Source organism: Pleuronectes platessa, chromosome 18 (assembly GCF_947347685.1).
Source record: "Pleuronectes platessa chromosome 18, fPlePla1.1, whole genome shotgun sequence".
Lineage (NCBI taxonomy): Eukaryota > Metazoa > Chordata > Actinopteri > Pleuronectiformes > Pleuronectidae > Pleuronectes > Pleuronectes platessa.
In genome coordinates, this window is record NC_070643.1 from 1,527,724 (window position 1) to 1,550,313 (window position 22,590).

Sequence of the window (22,590 nt, forward strand, 5' to 3'; positions counted from 1 at the left end):
CATTACAGCTACTGCCCTGCTTCATGACCTCAACCACGTGATTTTAAATGAAAAATAAACGTAATAGTTATTGTATGTGTATCTAAATTGCTCAATATGTAGTCAATATTTTTAAATTAATTATTTAATTAACAGTATTGCAATTGCATTATTCAAGAATGATACAGGGGCGGCTGTGGCTGAGGGGTAGAGGAGTCGTCCTCCAACCTGAAGGTCGGCAGTTCGATCCCCAGTCTGACCCATCTGCATGCCGAAGTGTCCTTGGGCAAGATGCTGAACCCCAAATGGCCCCCCATAGAATAACAAAGTGCTGCGAATAGATGCACTGTATAAATGTGTGTGTGAATGAGTGAATGTACTGTAAAGCGCTTTGGGTGGTCATCAAGACTAGAAAAGCGCTAAATAAATACATACCATTTACCAAAACCATTACCATATAATCATTGCTTCAAAAGGATATTCTTATGAGGAGAGCCATCAAACTCATGTATTGTCTGGAACCTTGCAAACCTGGAAGTGGCTGGAAAGCAAAAAAGACAGACAGACTAAAGCCGAAAGTTAAAGGGATAGTTCACCAAAAAATAAAAAATTCATTCATCATCTTCTCACCACTATGCTGACGGAGGGTTGGGTGAAACAGGTGAGTCGTCAAAACACTTTCCGAGTTTCAGGGGTAAACAGCGATGCAGCCACACCCAATACAATTGAAGATAATGGCAACCACTTATTCAAACGGGAAAAAAACAATGAAAAAAGAAACATAAAATTCCTCCATACTACTCCTGAGTTCCTGATTTGATTGGAGGAGGACATAAGTCAGGGGTAGTGTTCTAAAAGTCCTTTCTTACATTTATTGTTTCTCTTGAACTTATAAAAAGTGTCTGTTGTGACTCGAGGGTATGCAAACATTTTTTTTTATAAATGCAAAAACTGGCCTTTTTGCTACACTCAACAAACCACCTAACAATGTTTAAACATTATTTTCATAATAAATAATAAACAGCTACAGCTTGCAGTCTCTGTAAGCGTTGTCCAACTGGATTTGGACAGTTTCATTCCATCAATTCACAGGTTGTAAAACAATACATTTCAACACACATATCATTTCTTTGAGATGCAAACAGGAAAAAGTTGGCTTAATTTGGAGCCACAGCACACGGAACCTTATATTTTTGGTAAATTAGATATTCAGATCTCCGGAGTCTGCCTTTCACACATGCGCAACACACCGGGAGCTTTTCTGCGCAGAGGAGGCAAGTGAAATATAAACTCTGCTGCTTATATCACATGATTTTGTTTACAGTACATCAACACCGTCGTCAGCTTTTATCACCACAACCTCTCTTGGGAGATATTTGTTTCTTTACGTTTTTTTGATTTCATTGACTTCTCCTGGATTTCTACGGACTTTATACTAGGAGAACAGACGGAGCCATCTGCGGAGTCCACTGCAGTCCAGTGCATGTCTGAAAGCAGCTTGTGTCAGGCTGCTCAGCCAGCAAACATCTCCTGTCCCTCCAGCAGAGGCAGGGACATTGATCTGAGAGGTAGGTGTTTGAGAATGCACTTGAGTTCTCACTGACAGCTTTTATTTGAATTTTTCTTTGTCAAAGGCTTGAAGATTTCCTATAAATACGCCATATGACAAGAAGAAGCGGATCAACTGCATGTGATGTTATGTTTAAGTTCAGTTATCACTTGAGAGGCCTGTACTGTCACAGATATTGATGACATTTTTCATACTGATTTGGTCACATAGTAAATCTATTGAATCAAAATTGAATGTGCCTGGTTGCTAATTAAGAGAGATAGGTCCTAATGAAGTTTTTACTTTTTGGGGGCCTCTACTAGCCTGACGTTGTCACAATTCTAGTCAGAATGTGAGTCTGATACCGCTCCATTGGGCTGTGATTATGGGGCGTGTTTCAACCGAACCAGAAAAAAAAAAGCCTCTTGTCTCAATTGGACAGACCTAAAACCAATCAGAGCAACGTAGTATGTGACGTATGTTAAGCGACGCATTGTGAGTTATTTACTAACCCCGGGTTCACACCGGACGCGGAGGCGACGCCAAAGTGACGCTAAAGCGCAGCGCCAAGCCTTAAATGACAGCTGGCTCCCATCCACTCCCATGTTAAACCTTTGTGCGGGTCACACCGCAGCCTTGGCGCTACGCGGCGCTAGGCAGCCTTGGCGCTGCGTAGCGCCAAGGCTGCCTAGCGCCGCGTAGCGCCAAGGCTACCTAGCGCCGCGCAGCGATCGTTTCGGAGCCGAGTCTATTTTTTGCACTTGACGTGCCAGAAACACACTGAAAAATGATTTTAAACGATATTTATGATATAAATGATCAAATATGCATCCCATACTTTGAATTCCCCTTCTGTTGTCCTGGAGTTTTAATTTTACCAATGACATTATTAAATGTCCCCCTCTGCCCATCCACTACAGCCACACAAGCAGTGATAAAGATAGAGGGGGGGGGGGCTACGTATTCTCCACATAGGCTTGAGTGGAGAATACGTAATTTACCCTCGACACCCGACATTTAACAGAGCAAACAGCGGAGAAGTTCTACAACATGGATGAAATTAAATTAATAATTGAAGTGGAGAAGTACAGTGAGTTGTATGATCCTCGGAACATGTTGTATAAAGACAACACCAAAAAAGACAAATGTTGGGACGCTGTTGCTTAATGTTGGAGCAACAAGTAAGTATATGCTTGAATACTACTAGAAAGCAGTGGCCATTCTTAATTTCAGCTCATTCTGAGAATTTGATGCAGCAATTGTCCCTTTTCCCATATTTTTTATTTCTGAGAGAATCAAGATAATTTGTTATCTAATCATTTGACCCACTTTTTGCTAGGCAATAAAACAAAATCGATAACTATTGCAATACAATTTTGGTCAGTGGCAATAGCAATATAACAAATGTATAATATATATATCGATATGGTAAATGGCCTGTATTTATATAGTGCTTCACCACCAACTCTTGATGACAACTCAAAGCGCTTTACAATATTATTTTGTCCTTCACCCATTCGCACACACATTAATACAGTGCATCTATGTGCAGCACTTTATCTTTCATAGACCACTCACCCACTGCCAGCACAGCCGGTTCAGTATCTTGCCAAAAGACACTACAGCACGCAGGATATTGGGATCAAACCACTGACATACTGATACAATCTCCTGAGCAACAGCTGACTTGTTTATGCATTGTGCAAGCACAGTCAGAACGTATATCACATAATTGGCCCATTTACAATTTTTTTGTGTTTTCCATTCTCTACCATAAAGAAGGGCTCAAACCACAACCTTCCCTGAGGAGCAAACACATCTCTCTTTCAACTTAAAATTAATCATAACGTGACACTTATTGTGATAGTTAGCAAAAAAGTTTTTATCTTGAGATAATTTTTATTATCATCCAGCACTACTTTTTAGCATATTGAAATTGAAAACCTGAATCAACGAGAACCGAAATTGATAAGCTGAATAACAATCATAAAAGCCTACCTTTAAATTACGACTTTTTCTATGTATAAAGACAAGTGGCATGCACATTTCGCTGGCTGTCATAAAAAATCTTGGTCAGAACAATGAGGAACAATTGGGCTTCCAATTAAGTCTATTACAATGTAGGGAAACAAGTTAAACTGATAAGATTGGTTAAAACAGAGTAACCTGTAGTTGTGGATTAATAGCGTCAAATCATATTTGTCGATCATGAAGCAGTCAGGTGGACCACTGTGATCCTTTGTGTTGTAAAAGTCTTTCAGTGTTTCCTTTATCAAACGGCACCATCAGAAAAAAATGAAAATGGTGTTATTTTGTTCCCTGAGGTAAAATGTGACTAACTATTTACAGGAGGGCAAGGCTGATGATTCCTTCTTGTCAGGCGACAGAGGTGTGTGTTTTCTTGTCGGTGTTTAAATTAGTCTTCCTTTAACAAAGGCACAGATGTAATTTTCTTCTCTCTCCTTTTTTTTAATGCACTTATTTTAACCCAGGGAACAGAGCGCAGTCAAAACGCACTGAGCCAGTCTGAGCCGGTTTGTAACCTCAGGGTATGGAATTATCTCTTAATATGTAGCCGTTAGTGGTCAAGACGTCACACAGTAAGACAGTCAGAGAGAGAGAGCCAGGGTGGGAGGAGCAAGCGCAGTGTTTTCAGAGCAGAAAGAGGAAAATCTCTTTCTTCAGGAGCTGGCACTTTGACAAGAAAAGAGTGAGAGCAGAACTTCAGACCACAGGGTGGGGCATGCACTGTTTCACCAGCCAAATGAGAGGAAAAAAGAAGAAAAAAAAAAGCAGCGGGAACATGAGCCATTTAGTCAGAGCGAGGCACACAAAGGTAGACAGACATTTTAAAATGGGGCTGAACATGGCAGCCAGGCGGAGTATCAACACACGGCACAGACAAAAATATGCCACAGACAATAAAAAGAACCAGATGAGCACATACATGTTAAAACACAACACTCATCCGCACAGTATTTTACATATACTAATCCCTGACAGACACCATCAGTGAATTACACAAAGCTAGAGTAGAGACCAAATTCCCCATCCCATTACACTGCATTATGGAGTAGTTGAAGGACCAATAAATCTTTGTTGGATCCTAGTGCTGGTTTGCAGACAATGTGGAGCAAATGGGACAATATGCCTTTAAAAAAAAGACCAGATATGTCAATTGATAACAAACATCTACCTTTAAATTCACTGTTCGACATATCACTCTCTTTAACAATTTTTTTAAAGGAAGGATCTTTGCATTCTTCCACAAAACACTGATTCAGGCAGGGAATCTGCATGAAGCGAACAAAAATAAACAGGGAGGAGAGTGAATGTGACACACAACGAGGTCATTCAGAACAGAAGGACTATGACCAGTGCGGAGAGGAACAAGGAGCTTGTACACTCCTGATCAAATCTTAAGACCAGTTAAAAAATGTCATGAATTTGGATTTTGCACTGTTGAATCTTAGGAAGGTTCTAAGTAGAGTTTCAAAATGCAAAAAGAAGAAATGGGAACAAGAGCCCAAAAGTTGTGAGCAGGCAATTAATTGAAAATAACAATTTAACTGAAGTAGGCTGTTCATCAGCTGATCAAAAGTTTAAGACCACAGATAAAAAAAAAAAAAAAAAAAAAAAAACAGAAATTAAAGTGTCAAAAACTGACTCAGTAATGAGTAGCTCAACCATTATTGTTGATCACTTCAAAAATTCGTTTTGGCATGCTTGATGCAAGTGTTTCCAAAAGGCTAGTGCGAATGTTGCGCCAAGTGGTGAAGATGTCTTCACGAAGGGCATCCACTGTCTGGAACTGAAGTCCATTTTTGTAAACTTCCCTTGCCATCCATCCCCAAATGTTCTCAATTGGATTAAGATCGGGGGAACACGCAGGATGGTCGAAAAGAGTGATGTTATTCTCCTGGAAAAAAGTCTTGGTCAGACGGGCATTGTGAATTGGAGCGTTGTCCTGCTGAAAAACCCAGTCGTTACCACACAGACGAGGGCCCTCAGTCATGAGGGATGCCCGCTGCAACATCTCCACATAGCCAGCTGCTGTTTGACGCCCCTGCACAACCTGGAGCTCCATTGTTCCATTGAAGGAAAAAGCACCCCAGATCATGATGGCGCCCCCTCCACTGTGCCGCGTAGAAAACATCTCAGGTGGCATCTCCTTGTCATGCCAGTAACGTTGGAAGCCATCAGGACCATCAAGGTTACATTTTTTCTTGTCAGAGAATAAAACTTTCTTCCACCTTTGAATGTCCCATGTTTGGTGCTCCCTTGCAAAGTCTAAACGGGCAATTTTGTGGCGTTGAAGGAGACATGGCCTTTGAAGACGTTTCTTGTTTTTGAAGCCCTTCCTTCACAGATGCCGTCTGATGGTTATTGGGCTGCAGTCAGCACCAGTAATGGCCTTAATTTGGGACGAGGATTGTCCCGTGTCTTGACGGACAGCCATTCGGATCCTCCGGCTCAGCGCCGGTGAGATTTTTTTGGGTCTACCACTTGATTTTTTTGTTCCATAACCCTGAGGATCTTTTAAGAAATGCAAAATGACTGTCTTACTGCGTCCAACCTCAGCAGCGATGGCACGTTGTGAGAGGCCTTGTTTATGCAGTTCAACAATCCTACCACGTTCAAAGACGGTGAGCTTTTTTGCCTTTGCCATCAAGAGATCTTCACAGTGTGATTACTTGACAGGAAATGACATGGAATCCAAATTTTTGCACAGATTTAGGCTTTTAAAGGCTGTGGTCTTAAACTTTTGATCAGCTGATGAACAGCCTATTTGAGTTAAATTGTTGTTTTCAATAAATTGCCTGCTCACAACTTTTGGTCTCTTGTTCCCATTTCTTCTTTTTGCATTTTGAAGCTCTACTTAGAACCTTCCTAAGATCCAACAGTGCAAAATGCAAATTCATGAAATTTTTTAACTGGTCTTAAGATTTTGATCAGGACTGTATCTAAAGAAAGGGTGACTTTGATTATACGGACAGGATTTGGGTCTGAAAAGACTGACACTGACCAGAAAATGACCACAGACCAGTCCACACAAGAGCCTTGAAATACCACTGACCTCTTTTAGCACCTACACAGGAATCATGTCAGTACAGAGTCAACAGATGATACACATAAAAGTACAGATGAGCGGTCAAAACAAAGCCCAGACTCAGACGCTGAAGAGGCTTTTAGTTGAGGCCCGACAAGACATCAATCATAATCTCAATTTTTATACAGAAATTATATTTTGGTCATATCCCACAGGCCAAATAGCAGTTATTTAAGGTGCCATTTGAGTAAGGGTTGGGAACACTGCTGGAATATCAATCTATCAATCAATTTGTATTTGTTTAGCCCATATTCACAAATCACCATTTGTCTCATAGCACTTTAACAAGGTTTGACATAGTCTGCCCTTAACCTTCAACAAGAGTAAGGAAAAGCTACTAACGGAAACTAACTAAAATGTCTTGTTCATTTATGCTCATTGTTTTATGAGGTTCATTATTGGTGCCTTTTATCTTATCACAACCTCATTACCCTGTTCATAGCAGAGGAAAGACTGAGGCCACAGCAGGAGATTTGCAATAGACAAAACATCCTTGGCCTCACACTGTTCCTCTTCTACTGTTGTAGTTTGGCTTTCAGAAAGCTAATATTAACAGACCACATCCAAGGGTGCAGCAAGCACCGGCTGTCAGCACTGATCTGAGGTCAGTACATGAGAGAACTATGCTGACAGAACAGTAAGTGTGTCCCTTTTTTTTTTTAATAAAACACACACACACACACACACACACACACACACACACACACACACACACACACACACACACACACACACACACACACACACACACACACACACACACACACACACACACACACACACACACACACACACACACACACACAAAATGATGCTTCACCACTACTACAGACTACTTCTATTTCCTGTTTACATGACTGAGACAATGTTTCAACCACAGATTGTCTTCCTTAGGTCAGAAATTAACATACACACATATATATATTATCGATTGATGATCAACCATCCCACCTAACCTCCTCATGAGCCTAAATGACAGTCGGATATTAGTCTTTTTCTGAAACAACATGGTGCTTACTCCTGGTCTTACATTCTTGTTTAAGTAAAAAAATGTTTGAACAGACATACCCCTAGTGACATGTTACAATCATGGACGCTACATTAATGTGTATCCCACCATTACGTAGGGTCAGGTACTGAACTCACCTAGCCTGACATTGTCATACTCACAATTCTAGTCCGAATGTGAGTCTGATACCGCTCCATAGGGCTGTGATTATGGGGCGTGTTTCAACCGAACAAGAAAAAAAAAATGCTTCTTGTATCAATAGGATAGACCTACAACCAATCAGAGCAACGTAGTATGTGACGTATGTTAAGCGACGCATTGTGAGTTATTTACTAATGCCGGGTTCACAGCGGAAGGTGAAGCGACGCCAAAGCGACTCCTAAGTGCAGCGCCAAGCCTTAAATAACAGCTGGCCCCCATCCACTCCAATGTTAAACCTTTGTGCGGGTCGTTTCGGCGTCAAGTCTATTTTTTGCGCTTGACGCGAGCGCATCGTGCCAGAAACACACTGAAAAATGATTTTAAACGATATTTATGACATATTTTATATGATATAAATTATCAAATATGCATCCCATACTTTGAATTCCCCTTCTGTTGTCCTGGAGTTTTAATTTTACCAATGACATTATTAAATGTCCCCCTCTGCCCATGCACTACAGCCACACAAGCAGTGATAAAGATAGAGAGGGGGGGCTACTTATTCTCCACATAGGCTTGAGTGGAGAATACGTAATTTTCCCTCGACACCCGACATTTAACAGAGCAAACAGCGGAGAAGTTCTTCAACATGGATGACATTAAATTAATAATTGAAGTGGAGAAGTACAGTGAGTTATATGATCCTCAGAACATGTTGTATAAAGACAACACCAAAAAAGACAAATGTTGGGACGCTGTTGCTTAATGTTGGAGCAACAAGTAAGTATATGCTTGAATACTACTGGATCAACGGGTGATATTATTAGCGCTGCCCGGCGGATCAGCGTCGCTTCAGCGTCCGGTGTGAACAGCCAAGCGCCGGCGCCATAGGGATTAGCGCGGCGCTTTGTCGTCGCCTCCGCGTTCTCTGTTCCTCTTTCAAAATGAATGCGCTGTCGATGTCTTCTAAAACAGACTCAATGGCAGCATCTACACATCTCAGCTCTCCAGCGGCAGGCATGTTGGTTGAAAACGAATTCAATCAAAGCGCATGTTGATGACGTGGTTGATTACGTTACTGTTGATTATCTGTCCATCATCGTATAAAGCCCGCCCTGACAATCTGATTGGTCCGAACAGTTTCTGTTCGGGCATAATTTCTCCCCAACGGAGCGACTCCAGACCGAACTTCCCGACCTCAAATGTTGTGGGCGGGGCTAAGTTCGTCTGGCATCCAGGCTAGAACTCACCTACATGTGATGCAAAATGCAAAGGTGGCCAGGGAAACATCTAACCTGAAAATCAGAAGCCAGCACCACAGAAACTAAATCTTCAATAGACCATGACACTTAATGTGGGGCAGCCTTCAGTTAGCTAATTATCTAGTTGAATTAAGTGGTTGTTTGAGATAACTGGGCTTTTTTAACCTTCTTGGTTGACATTAGCTTTCATTAACCCTGAGCCACTGGCTGTGTCTGAAATTTCTTATCGACATGCTATTTAGCATGCAGGTTATTTGAGCAAGTCTGAAACACTAGTATCGAACAAATATTATGGCATACTATGGCAAAACATTAAAATTTTTACTATGCAACCTACAGCGGGTAGAGCGGGTCGTACTCTAGATAATGAACCCCAAAATGCCATCATGTGCCAGTCTCATGGGAAAAGTGCTGCCGATAGATGCACTGTGTGTGTAAATGGCTTTGGCTTTGTATTTATATAAGCGCTTTACAGTACAGTTCTACATTCGCCCATTCACACACACACATTCATACAGTGCATCTATTCGCAGCACTTAGTTATTCTATGGGGGGCCATTCGGGGGTTCAGCATCTTGCCCAAGGATACTTCGGCATGCAGATGGGTCAGACTGGGGATCGAACTGCCGACCTTCAGGTTGGAGGACGACCACTCTACCCCTCAGCCACAGCCGCTTGTGTGTGTGTGTGTATTAACAGCAAAACCTGTTCAAAAGTGTTTTGAGTAGTCATTAAGACTATAAAAGTGGTATACAAATACAGGCCATTTACCATTACATTAGATCAAAGTGTTACATTTAAGTCCTGAAAAAGGTACCAGTACTAAATTCCTGCTTCCAATGCGGCTTTGACTCAAATGTGAATGACACCTAATCCTAATGTTGTACAACCTATTGTTTTATGATTTTCTGTGTTTTATTCAGAACAAAATTTTGCCTGTACACTACCCAACACAATAACACTAGTCCATTTTAGTATTAATCTTACACTACTGATTAAAATCTGCACCTTTCAGAAAAACATCATCTGTGTTTGGTAATGATCAAATTAAAATGATAATTTGTATTCCTGCAGAAACACCCTATGTGACATTTCTAGTCCCTGATCCTGGAAGTACCCTTAAATGTAAAAGGGAGGATTGGGAGAATTGCAGTCAGACAAGTTGACTGAGGTGACCTTGTGGAGCACCTGGCTAAACGCAGCAGCACAGCAATGCAGCAATGATGTGCACACTGCTTATTCACTGGCTGGATTAGTCACATCTGCACTACCTCTGACTGCTGGGCCACTTCTACAACCGAGACAAATGAACCCTCAACCACACACACCACTCCCCTGCTTTACACATTCATTGAAAAGACACAAATCAATAAGTGCCAAAGTATATGCCTAAGTGTGTCCACACGACTGGAGTTTTGGAGCTGCTTAAACATAGATGTTTGGAAACACTGCTAGCCAACACTGCAGGGCGGAATTTTTGTCTGGACAGGCAGAAACTGCTATTTTTTGGAAACAATCATATTAGACACTTGCTGAATGGCTATTTTGGTCATGACTTAGCCTTCACCGATTCGTCAGGCTCCCATTACATGACCCCATTCCAGAAGTAAAAAAAACAACATCAGTGAAGAACTCAACATGGATAATCAATTACAAGTGTTTCTGACGCTGTTGTCTTTGTTTAATTCTGCATTTTACAATGATACAGCTACTTACATGCATGGGACACAAGCCAATATTTGAGCAGTCATGTGTACATCGACTCACTAATGCCTTTCAGTCTACATTGGCTTGCCCAGTATATGCTTGTTGTCATGTGATAGGCATTTTCATGTATGTAGTAGTCGCATGGATGTAGCCTTTGCAAGGGGTGGCCTGATTAAGTGTGTTTGGCCTCAGTCTTAATCTGAATCTTTTGATATTATGTATATATGCTGATACTGAGTCCAATATTATAACACTTATATTTAGAAGCAGATCTGTAGTATTTAATGTGTCTCTGACACACTGATATAAAGACGCTAGCCTACAGACTTTGGCACATGTTTTTTAAGCGCTTCTTGATCAAAAATACTGAAGGTCCTGACTGTAAGACTGTAAAGTTGATTTTTTTAAATTATAAATTTAGAACTGAAATGGTTTGACATGACAGGACAGGTGAGAAGATGACTCAAGAAACAAGGGATCACTGTGATAAGTATTTCTATTAATGGAAATAAAAAGTTCCATTTTCAGCACATTCAATTATTTTGTGTTATACAATCAAGTGTCACCCCAGTCTATCATATTGAACATGTGCTATAATCAATATGATGCAAGGGATCAAATGGCTGTTTGTGATGTAAAAAGTGAAACTCGTAGCAATGAATCTCTATGAATTATTATCTACATTTATTGAGCATTTAGCCTCTTTGAGCTAGGTGTAGTTAAACAGCCCACACAATCTGCTTCTAGCTGAAAATAAGCTACAGGCGACAGACGCTGATGAAGCCACTTTCCAGTAAGATATCTGCTCAGTAGACAGTCAGAAAGAGCAGCTGGTGAACATGGTGGAGCATTTAGCAGCCAAAGAGAAAAGAGTACAGCCATCATTAACGTTATTATTAGCATGCTTTGAGACAAAATGCCGATGGTGAAAAAGACCTATAGAAGGTAGGCAACTTCAAACTGTCGACTGACTGTCTGATGCATCACTTATTGTGTAGCGGCTACAGCTTCCTATAGCCTTAGGGCCATTTCCAACTAAGCATTCCTCAGCGTCCAACAGGCCATCAAGGTAAGTGACACTTTAAGTTGTTATCAGCCCATTATACCCTCTGTCCATACTAACACATTCACATACACTGGGCATTAGTGCTATCAGTGTAAACAGGAAGCAGACAGTCTACTCTACACACGGTTGCTTAGTTGCACAAAATACGATGTATAATGGACAGCAATGGTGAAAGTAAGAGCAGGGATTGCTTTTCTTGGACTGACGATCTGGTGGAACTGTTCATGAAAGTAAGTGTTTCAATGCTTGTAATTCGTTATCCATGTTCTATTCACCACTGGTAGTTGACTCGTGACTGATAAGATCCCAACAGGAAGTGAAAGTGGGTGTCCATGTCATTATTTCCATCCTTTCCTAAGTCATTGTTTGTTTTAAAAGGTTTTCAAACTAAAATGTGTTTCCAATCGTCTGATGTCCAGAGTAGTGTGGATGCCAGGCGTACAGAAAGGAAAAGTGATGCATTTTTAAGAGAAGAACCTATTAGCTTGGCCATAGCCTCAAGCAAATGTTACACACACACACGCACGCTGTATCCTACTGCTTCCCCAACTGCTCTACAAAAATTCTGTGTTAATTAACTGTATTTTATTTATGTTAGAACTGAATGGGGCTTAAACAGATACATCTAGATAGCTCATCTTTCAAGTCAGTTGTGATCAGTTGTTCACACGTAGTAGTTGTGTGACGAATGAAAAAAAACCTGTATAATAAAGACCTTTAAAGGGAGGTTCCAGATACTGTCTGGTGATCTTACAAGTACTTGGTTCTGAGCTTACTGAGGGCTTAACATTAGGCCTACTCTGGCCATTATGCTTTTCTCCCTCAGCAGCAATGAAAAAACATGAATCATAAAATATTGCATTTTAGCTTAAGTTTACATATTTTACAAATGTGCTTATCGTACATACAAGAGTTTGAAAAATACACACAGATACAGTACATTCGTTTCCACCATAATGCTCACTTCTGAAGTCTATTGCCAACATTAGCTTTAAGCTTGGTATACACTGTATGGTACACGTGGATGGTCCACATCACAAGCCAAGGGGACTTTATCTCTGATCTACCATGTGCACCATCAACCATTTATAACATACTGTTCTGGCAGTGAAAAAGTGCTTTCTATCTGTGTCTTACATACCAAACTCCATTTCACCTGATCCTGCAGCTCTTTCTGAGTTTCGCTGTGACTGATGCCATAAACAGTGACTAACCGCTGAATGCTACATGTTACAAAAAGTGACTTTAGAATCTTATCAGTAATTTTCTCTGATCTAATTTGAACTCTGTTTAACCTCTATTTGAATAATAACGTTATTATAACAACAACAACACTATTATATTATCAATACACTGATTAATAACCTGACATGCAGCCTTCACTGACTGACTGGAAATGAAACCTGCTAACTCTTGGGCAACTACATTGGGAACAAAATGACATGACAACGGTCAATGGAAACCAAAATCCTCAACCTATTGAGGGCTGGACTCAAAACCACACCGAAAGTCAGTGTAAAATGTTTTAATCATGGGCTGATCCAACTTGCCTGAATTTTATCACAGCAACTCATAATGGGACTCAGTAGTGTGTATGGCCTAGCATTGTCTAGCACTCCACCAGGAGGAACCCATGGCCCACTGCACCAGCATTAGGTCATACAATCTCTCTGAGAATTTCATACCGGGACCTAACAGCAGTCGGGAAACCATTTGATATGACATGGAGGTCTGTGCGACCCTCCAAAGATTGATCAATCAAATTATATTTGTATAGCCTATATTCACAAATCACAATTTGTATTATAGGGCTTTAACAAGAAGCGACATCCTCTGCCCTTAACCCAAGTCCATGTCAGCAGCCCCCACGATCAGGATCCACCTGCCAGATCGGATGCCAATGTAGTCCACAGTCATTGTCCACTGCCGCCATCAAGATCCACTATCAGCTGCCACCTCAATCGTGGTCCACCACCATTATCAGATGCCAACACGATACAGGATCCGCCATTATTATCACAATCAAATAAACTTTAGGAGTCTCAGGGGTAAACAGTGCTGCAGCAGACTCCATTACAATTGAAGTAACTACTGACCAAAGCTTCAGACGTAATAAAACAGAAAAAACATAACATGCATCCATACTGCTATTGTGTTGTCATCCAAGTGTCTGCATGCCCCGACATTCATATTTGACTCGAAAAGAGGTCATGTACACAATGATTTAAGCGTTAAAGTCCACCAGAGGTCGGACCGTAGCATTTCCAACGGTCCCTGAATGCACCTCGTCAGAGGCTATCAGTGTACAATTAGGCTAAAACACGGTGTGAATGACAGTTTCTAGTGGAATATGAATGTCGTGGCTTGCAGACACTTAAGGCCGGCGCATGCTTCTGCAACTGCGTCTGCGGCTTTTCACGCAGCTGTGTCGAAGGACTCGTTGTCATTCATGCTGCTCAAACCGTTGCGCGTGTTACAAAGCAATTCCCCGCCAGAACACTAGGCGGAGTAACGTGTTTTGTCGAAAACGACCTTAGAGACGCCTTCTTTCTTCTTCGTCAACTGTTTATTTACATCGCCACTGCGGCTCCTCATAGCCTTTTTCTGGCGGACAAATCCACCAGTCAGTGACGGGTTATACAAGTGGTCATACTTTCGGATCTCTTCTGCCAAACGCTGTTCTATTTGGTCCATATTCGTTCTTCTAAATCTTCCGTTGTTTCTGCCGGTATTATGTGGCATGAAACCGGAAAAAGAGCTCTTGCGCTTGCGGGCCTGTGAAAACGCAGAAGCATGCGCCGGCCTTAAGATGACACCACAGGAGCAGTATGGAGGCATGTTAGGTTTTTCTGTTGTTTTATTACATCTAAGCCTTGGTCACTAATAACTTCAATTGTATTAAATTCTGCTGCAACATCGTTTACCCTTGAAAATCCAAAAGTGTTTTTTGGACTCAAACACTTCACCCACCCCTGCAAAGGTATAGTGGTTAGTAGATGAGTGAATGTTCCTTACTGGGTGAACTACCCCTTTAAGGATTGGAGTCTCGGAGACAGCTGCCAGTGATAATTAAATAATAACTATATAGTGTTATAAGCTATAGTGTGCAACACATCTACATTGTAGAAATGAGAAGTAGCATTAACATCCTGATCCTGATAGTGGTGGTGGATCATGATGGTGGATTGTTGAAGCATCTTATTGTGGTGGGGGATCCTGACCTTGGTAGCAACTGATCATGGACTATGATAACGAAAAGACTGCTTGATATACAATATATCTACTCACATACTCTATAACTGCTACAACTCCTTAATTCAGTTGTCATTGCTGCTCCCTTCATCTCTATCAGACATTTTCTAATATATAAATACTTTAAACATTGATACAGTTCTCCATTATGTAACAAACGATTTCTTCTAGTCAATGCCGTCAAATCATTTTGTTTATGTGTTCAGTTACACGCAGCATCTATTGCACTTCTGTCCGTCCTGGGAGCCCTGTGAGAGAAATTGTGATTTGTGAATTTGGGCTTTACAAATACAATTTTATTGATCGATAGATTAAAATCCAGTCTCCTGATATATACCCATACAAACAACATCAAACATTCAAACCAGGAACAGTTAAAGGGGCTTAAAAACATGGGCAACTAATTGCATTAGTATATTAATCAATTTATGTTGCAGTACTCTACACGCACTGTAAAATCTGTCATACAGTACGATAAGCTTCATCTGTATGCTGCTGGGGCTGCCAGGGGACTCTGAGCTGGAAATAGGAAATGGAAGGACTCCACCATTGAGAATACTACATTTCATTCACACTCTTCAACTGCAAGGACCTTTCATTCATATGGACCCACTTTTACGCGAGTAGAGGGCTGAGTTTGTCAAGGTCTGCCAACTTTTATCTCACAACCAAAGGCTGTGGGGCTGCTGTACCTCCACGCTCACATCTGTGAAGTGAGCACTGTGTCCTGAAGGAGACACCACTAGAAACAACCAGCTGGTTGAAAGTGATACACTGCTGAGCAGAGTGAAAGTGACTACGCTGCTGTCTGTCAACTTTCCCAGTGACAAAATACACGTTTTTATAAGGCAACTTTCCCTTACCTGCAGTTGCTGTGTATGGCACTACATCAATATATCTAACCGAAGCCTGGCATGACCAGCTCCTGTTAATGGCTTGCAATGGAGGATGGTATAATTTGACGTTCTCTCTTCACCTCATTGAACCTATCTCCACCTCAAAGACGGTACAGGCTGCATAGCAGAACGGCAGAGACAGTGATAGCAGTCAGATGCGAATCCATCTGCCTGTGACTCATGTAAATGTGGAGGAGCAGTGCAGCAGCAGACACAAAATGAGCTCCTCAACACTGCAGAATAATAGGCAGCACACATTAAATATTGATTCCCGTTTTGTCTCTAACGTCATCCAGACATCTACCTCCATTAATCCGCCGCGCAGCCTGAATAAAGCCTTGCCCTTACAGTAACGTGTTGGTTGTGCGGTCAGGCGCCAGGCAGCCATTTAGGTGCATATGAAGCCAGTTGAGTCTCTACGTAAATGGCTGATGCATTTCAAAATTTTCTTCCTAATTGCTCGGAGCCATCAGCAGCCCCGGCCTCCTCCTAACGCCTTCTAATCCGCCACCTCACACAGCTTCAGCCCGTTACAACCGTCAGAACATCCCATCTCATCCAGATGCCCTTTAAACGAGCATTAACAAGTATTTGGAGAATGTTGCCTCTTTCTCCAGTCTGTTAACCCCTAGAGACTCTGGATCAAACAATGAAACCGACTGGAGGCATTCAGCTCAACGCTCCCATCACACCGTAATTCAAACATCTCCGGTAACAGCTCGGTTATTATCGAAACACGGAGCCCCGGGGAGGATTTGGACCAACCTAAATGTTTCTACTGCGTTTCCAGACATTTAAATGTGGATGGATAGCTCGAGGCGACGGCTGCTGGTCGCCGACATGTCAGTCTGCATCAATAAATAGCGAAGAGAATCCGCTCTATTGTCTATCAGCACATCATCGTATCCATCGGCTGCACAACGGCACTACTCGCCGTGCTGCCGCCATAGAAACCCCGTCGCTGCCACTTCAAAACATCCCCAACCCGAGCCAGGCCCCGCGAACATCCTCGGACTCACCTGTGTCTCCGTTCGCGTCAGTGTGTACCGTCTCCGGGTTCACGGTCCGGTCCTGACAGCGCTGTAGCGTCTCCTCACCACCAGTCCCCGGCACCGGCAGGCAGCACTAAACCGCTGATTGGGCCTCGACACACACTCACCCCGTCGGTACAGCCAGACACGCGGCTCATTGGTCCAGCAGTCGGTCCGTGTAAAGGAGACAGGCAGCTTATTGGCCATTTGTTTCCCCAGGACCCAGACACACAGCTGATTGGTCGTACGGCATGCATTAGTTGAAGCACTGAGACAGCTGATTGGTCGCTGGATTCCGCGGTGGAGACAACGAGTGATTGGTTGCTACTTGTGTTGTTGTCTATGTCTGGATGGAGCCATGTTACCTCCGATGGGGCTAAAGAAACAATGAGGAGGTCTGCTCCCACTCACTAAATGCTTGTTAGTTGCGGCCCTCCGTGCACGGACAACATGGAGTCATCACAAATAAGATGCCAGACATCCTGAACTACTTTGCATACCGGAAATAATAAATAATCCATCATATACTTTACAATGGTTATTTTTTCTGTACGTGATACTTTTTTTTTTAGCTGTTGATGTGATTCATATGAGCTTTTATTCGTAGGATAACATTCTTCCACAGCTTATTTTGGGAATGGGAAGTAGTGATTGATGACCATATGATAAACCGCAGTAGAAGCTGTGGGACTCATCTAGAAGTACAGTGCGGCCATGATAGACATTTGGATATCCTTGGTTACTGGCAATGAATGAAGTTAGATGTTGCTGGTAGCAGCTGTTCATAGTCACTACCATGCAGACTGAACCCTCTAGTGCTCTCTATTTGAACTTCACTTGTAGTGTAGGGCTACAGTATGACTTGTGTTACTATTGTTCATTCAATGCTGTTAAATTGCGATGATATTTTTATCTTATCTTCTGGACTCTCAGGGGACTTTTGTCAAAAATACTGTTAAGAGAACCCATAAATTCTATATTGTATAATATATGATTTATTAACAATAACGATTCTGTTACAAAGATTGTAACAACATTTAGGGATTAAAGGAACAGCACTAGCTGTTTTAGACCTGAGCATCTTAAGTTTATGCAACTTTACATCTTATGTCTACCTCATTCCAAAGGCAAATACTGTACATTTTACTATGCTCTACAATGCTCATGGTCAGCTCCTCCTCGTCTCCACTGTTACTCTTTTATTTAAATGTATGTTTCTTGACCACAGTAGTCACTGAAATGGGAGGATAGATACAGGAAGTGTTTGTTTCCACAAAAGTAGAGGTCACGCTGTTGTTATGGAAACAGATGTTTGTAAGGGCAATGGTCTTTTCACTCACTAAAACATACTGAAGAATGAAAGCGTAAATACAAGTGATAGATTGCGAAGAATAGAGCAGGCTGAGCATCACTGTGGGAAACAACAGGGTGACACTTTCACTCCAGAGAGGACAGACTCTTACAGACTACATCAAGAGTTTTAAAAATTCTCATTAATAAAACAATTGTTAGGGTCTGCAAACAGACATGTGAACCTGTGCCAAAGCCCTGCAATATAACTTTCAACATGTAACCTGACCTTGGGTACTGCTTAGAGAGAGAAGGGAGTATCTGTGGAATTAAACAGGCGCTATTCTCCTGTACAGATATATAATATACACTATATACATTATGTATAGTCAGGATGGTCAAAATGTCCTCAACAGTCACGATTGGATGCCACCATAGTCCACAATCATGATCCTCTGCCGTCATTAGGATCCACCATCAGCTGCCACCTTGATAATGGTCCACCACCATTACCAGATGCCAACACGATACAGGATCCACCATTACTATCACGATCTCTGATTCGTGATCCACCATCATAATCCACTATGTTGCCGCAGCCGCGGCCCTGTGTCTGTGAACGATAACACAAAGGGACTCCGGGGAAGAAGTCAAGTCAGTAACATGTATTGGTGAGTCCTTCCTTTCTTTGATGTGATAAGGATTGAGAAGACAAAGGATAAGCTGGGAAGAGAAGCTTCATGTGTCATGTGTCCCCTGATATTCTAGACCTAAAGTAGCATAACTAAGAGCAGGTCTAAGACAAGCATGGACTAGCTCTAACTATAATCTTTATCGTAAAGGAAGGTTCTAAGTCTACTCTTAAACGTACAGATGGTGTCTGCCTCCCGAACTGAAAGTGGGAGATTATTCCACAGGAGAGGAGCTTGATAGCTGAAAGCTCTGGCTCCTACTCTACTTTTAGAGACTTTAGGGACAACAAGTAAGCCTGAATTCTTGGAGCAATTGCTCTAGTGGGGGGATATGGTGCTATGAGCTCTTTAAGGTAGGATGGTGCCATATTATTAAGGAGAATTTTAAATTCTATTCTAGATTTAAGAGGAAGCCAGTTTGAAGCTAATACAGGAGAAATGTGGTCTCTTTTCTTGGTTCTTTTCAGGAAACGTGCTGCAGCATTTTGGACAAGCTGCAGATTCTTTAACGCCTTACTGCTGGAGCGTGATAATAAGGAATTATATTAATCTAGTCTGGATGTAACAAAGGCGTGGATTAGTTTATCTGCATCTTTTCGAGAAAGGACATTTTTTAGATGTTACGTAGGTGAAAGAACGCGGTCTTGGAAATTAGTTTTAAGTGACAGTTAAAGGACAAATGGGGATCAAAGATGACTCCCAAGTTCCTGACTGTTTCATTGGAAGCAAGGGAAATGTCGTCTAGCGCAGCTATATCATTAGATAATGTATATCTAAGGTGTTTAGGGCCAAGTATTAGAACCTCGGTTTTATCCGAGTTTAATAAGAGAAAATTGCTCAAATTGTCGTCCAGGTTTTTATGTCCTTGAAACATGCTTGAAGTTTAGTTAATTGATTACACTGTTCTGGTAGGAGTTTCTAAATACACAGACATCTACTGAATCGTAAATAGTTACTGGTCAAGTGAATCAGCTCAGACAGATTTCTTAATACACTTTTTCATTTTGAGCATTTCTATATCCCACATCTCAACCAATATACATAGACGTCACTTTTTTAAAGCCCCTTCACACCAGGGGCCCAACAACTTAAGCATTGTCACTAAATTTGGTTGATCAGACAACCCCCCAGGAAAGTCGTTTTTTTACATTTTAACTTCTTAGGGGAAATCTTAGGTGTTAAATGTTAATGGGTTCTTTGAACAATTTGATAAAATAGAATCTAAAATCCTAAAGTCCTTCTCCTCACTCATAAATGCTAACCTCCTGTCCCATCCACTCAGGACCAAGCACCGGATCTGGGGCAACAGGGCCTTCTCCGTAGCTGCCCTTTCCCTCCCCAAACACATCCGAGACTGCACCAATATAACAATGTCCAATTAAAAAAATCTAAACTCACCTTTTAAGAATTACTTTTAATGTGTGATGTATGTTGTGTACTCTATGTTTTTAGTATGTGGCTTTCTATGTTTATAAAGTTTGTAAAGTGTCTTTGAGTGCTGTGAAAAGCACTCTTTAAATAAAATGTATTATTATTATTATAATTCCCACCAAAACGTGATATCTTCTGGTTACTTGTTACTTTTCAAACAGAGTAATTGATTGGGCACTAAAGGAGATAAGCATTTGCAGAATAAACCCGAGATGGTATGACGCACACAGAGCAGACAGAGCCCACACAGCACGACAGCTTTTCAGAGGGACTGAATGCACAGTGGTTCACGTTTCATCATGATTGTCGGCAGAGCAGATCAAGCCCTCATCTATCTGCTAGTCATGATGGCAGGAAAATCTATCGCCTGGGTGTAAACAGTTCCTGTACATGGGCACGCTGCCTCGAGGGCTTGGGCAGCAGTCGTTCAAAAATATTTGCCAGTTCTATGAGGGAAAACCACGATTTGTGACTCAATACACCTTCAGCCACATCCCTGTTTATTCTGCGTACACCTTCAAGCACTCGGATGGCTTCAAGAAGGCTGACGTGCTTTGGATGTATGAGCAACAGGTAGGAATGGTTTCTGGATTTGACAGTTAACCTACTTAGGAGACATTTTTTATGGGAAAACAGAGAGAATTGTTCCAGGAATTAGTCTTATTTGGTCTTGATATCTAGTTTAAGTATATATTATTTTGAGATTTTACATAATTACACTGTTTATCCTGGCAGCTTTCCACAGTGTCTGGCTGAAGAGAGATGCAGCAGCTGCCTTAAGAAAATGCTCCAAAATCTTTAGAAGCTTCACAGGCTGTCCTCGATGACTACGCTGAGTCTGTGATCTTCGAGCGTGGACAACTCAATCCAGATGAGCACCAGGCCCATCCTGATGACAAAGCAGCCACCTACACTCTGATAAACGTGGTTCCTCAGGTAGAAGAGTTCCACATGGGCCCCTGGAAAAAGCATGAGCACATCATCCGCAGGCGGCTCAACAACTACTGCAGAAGCACCGCCTATATGGTCACCGGGGTCACCACCTCAGGTCACACAATACGCCGCCAGAACATCAAACGCCTGGGCATCCCCAGCTATTTCTGGTAATTTATGTTAGTGGCTCCTTCCAGATCTTCTACGACAACTGTGTGGCTCCTAATAGTGTTAACAGCGCCCTACGCTGAAAGCATTAAGATGGCCCATCAGACCAAGTATAGGTTAATTCTACATCAAAATCAGTAAGATGCAACATTTAGAAAGTGATTTGGAATAAATCCTTTGATTCAATATTCATTCAACCCGATTTATTCCTAATTTTGTAATTTTGTAAATAAAACTTTAAAATATATTTTAAAATGTACACTTAAAAAATCAATTAAGTGATTATTTTCATGTAGTTGGGGCCTGATGTATTCATCCTACTGTGATCATCCAATAATAGCTCAATAACTAAAATAATAATTCTTCTCCTTATTTGCACTGTATATTTCATTTGACAAGAAATATACTGTACTACTATTACAAAAAATCTCTTTTGAAAGCTCCATCTCTGCTGAGGGTGATCGGAAACTGATGTGACTGAAAGCTCTGAAAAGCTACAATGACGGTACAATCAGAGTACTGATTGTTATATGAATGGTATTCAATGTTGACATAAAAAGTAAATATATTTAACCTTTGTTTAGAAAATGCTTCACTTTGTTGACATCTATTAATTCAATTGTGTCGGATTGGATGGGATAAACTGAAAAAGATTTTCTAATGCCTGAACTTGCCATGAGTAACCCATGTATTCTCTGGCCTTCTCTTGTATTCTGCTGTACTGTTCATTCACTTTATCTTATGCACCCTTATCCTCTTTATGACTTGGAACGACACCTGTCTGCGTAGGCCTTTTGTTCAGCAGACAGATTAGTCCTACAGTTTTACATTTTCACACAAACTGAAACACTAATGCTTTAAGCAAAGCTTCTTTAACCCAATGAGGTAGGATGTTTCTGAGCTGATCAGAATAGAAAATAATCAATTTGGTTTCAGTGCTTGGTTACATTTGGATCACAAACTATGAAATGGGAATGCCAAAGCCAAATTAATTGAAGTGGCATGTTAAAATAATAATAAAAACGTTTTTTTAACCAGTAATCTTTCAGGTGACTTTGTTATTATTCCTCAGAA

General features: G+C 41.4%; 2 protein-coding genes across 2 annotated transcripts in view; one reads left to right on the forward strand and one right to left on the reverse strand.

Moving 5' to 3' along the window:
- Nucleotides 1–17,095, reverse strand: part of gatad2b (GATA zinc finger domain containing 2B) — a 61,620-nt gene extending 44,525 nt beyond the window's left edge. The window contains exon 1 of the mRNA XM_053446207.1: nt 16,991–17,095. The gene's annotated coding sequence lies outside the window, so the exon portion shown is untranslated. The remainder of the gene's footprint in view (nt 1–16,990) is intronic.
- Nucleotides 614–21,522, forward strand: LOC128462123 (uncharacterized). Its single transcript, XM_053447415.1, is given in 5 exon segments — nt 614–640; nt 1,304–1,547; nt 16,865–17,034; nt 20,770–20,988; nt 21,151–21,522. Coding segments are annotated over 5 exon segments (1,032 nt in total).
- The last annotated feature ends 1,068 nt before the right edge of the window (nt 21,523–22,590 follow it).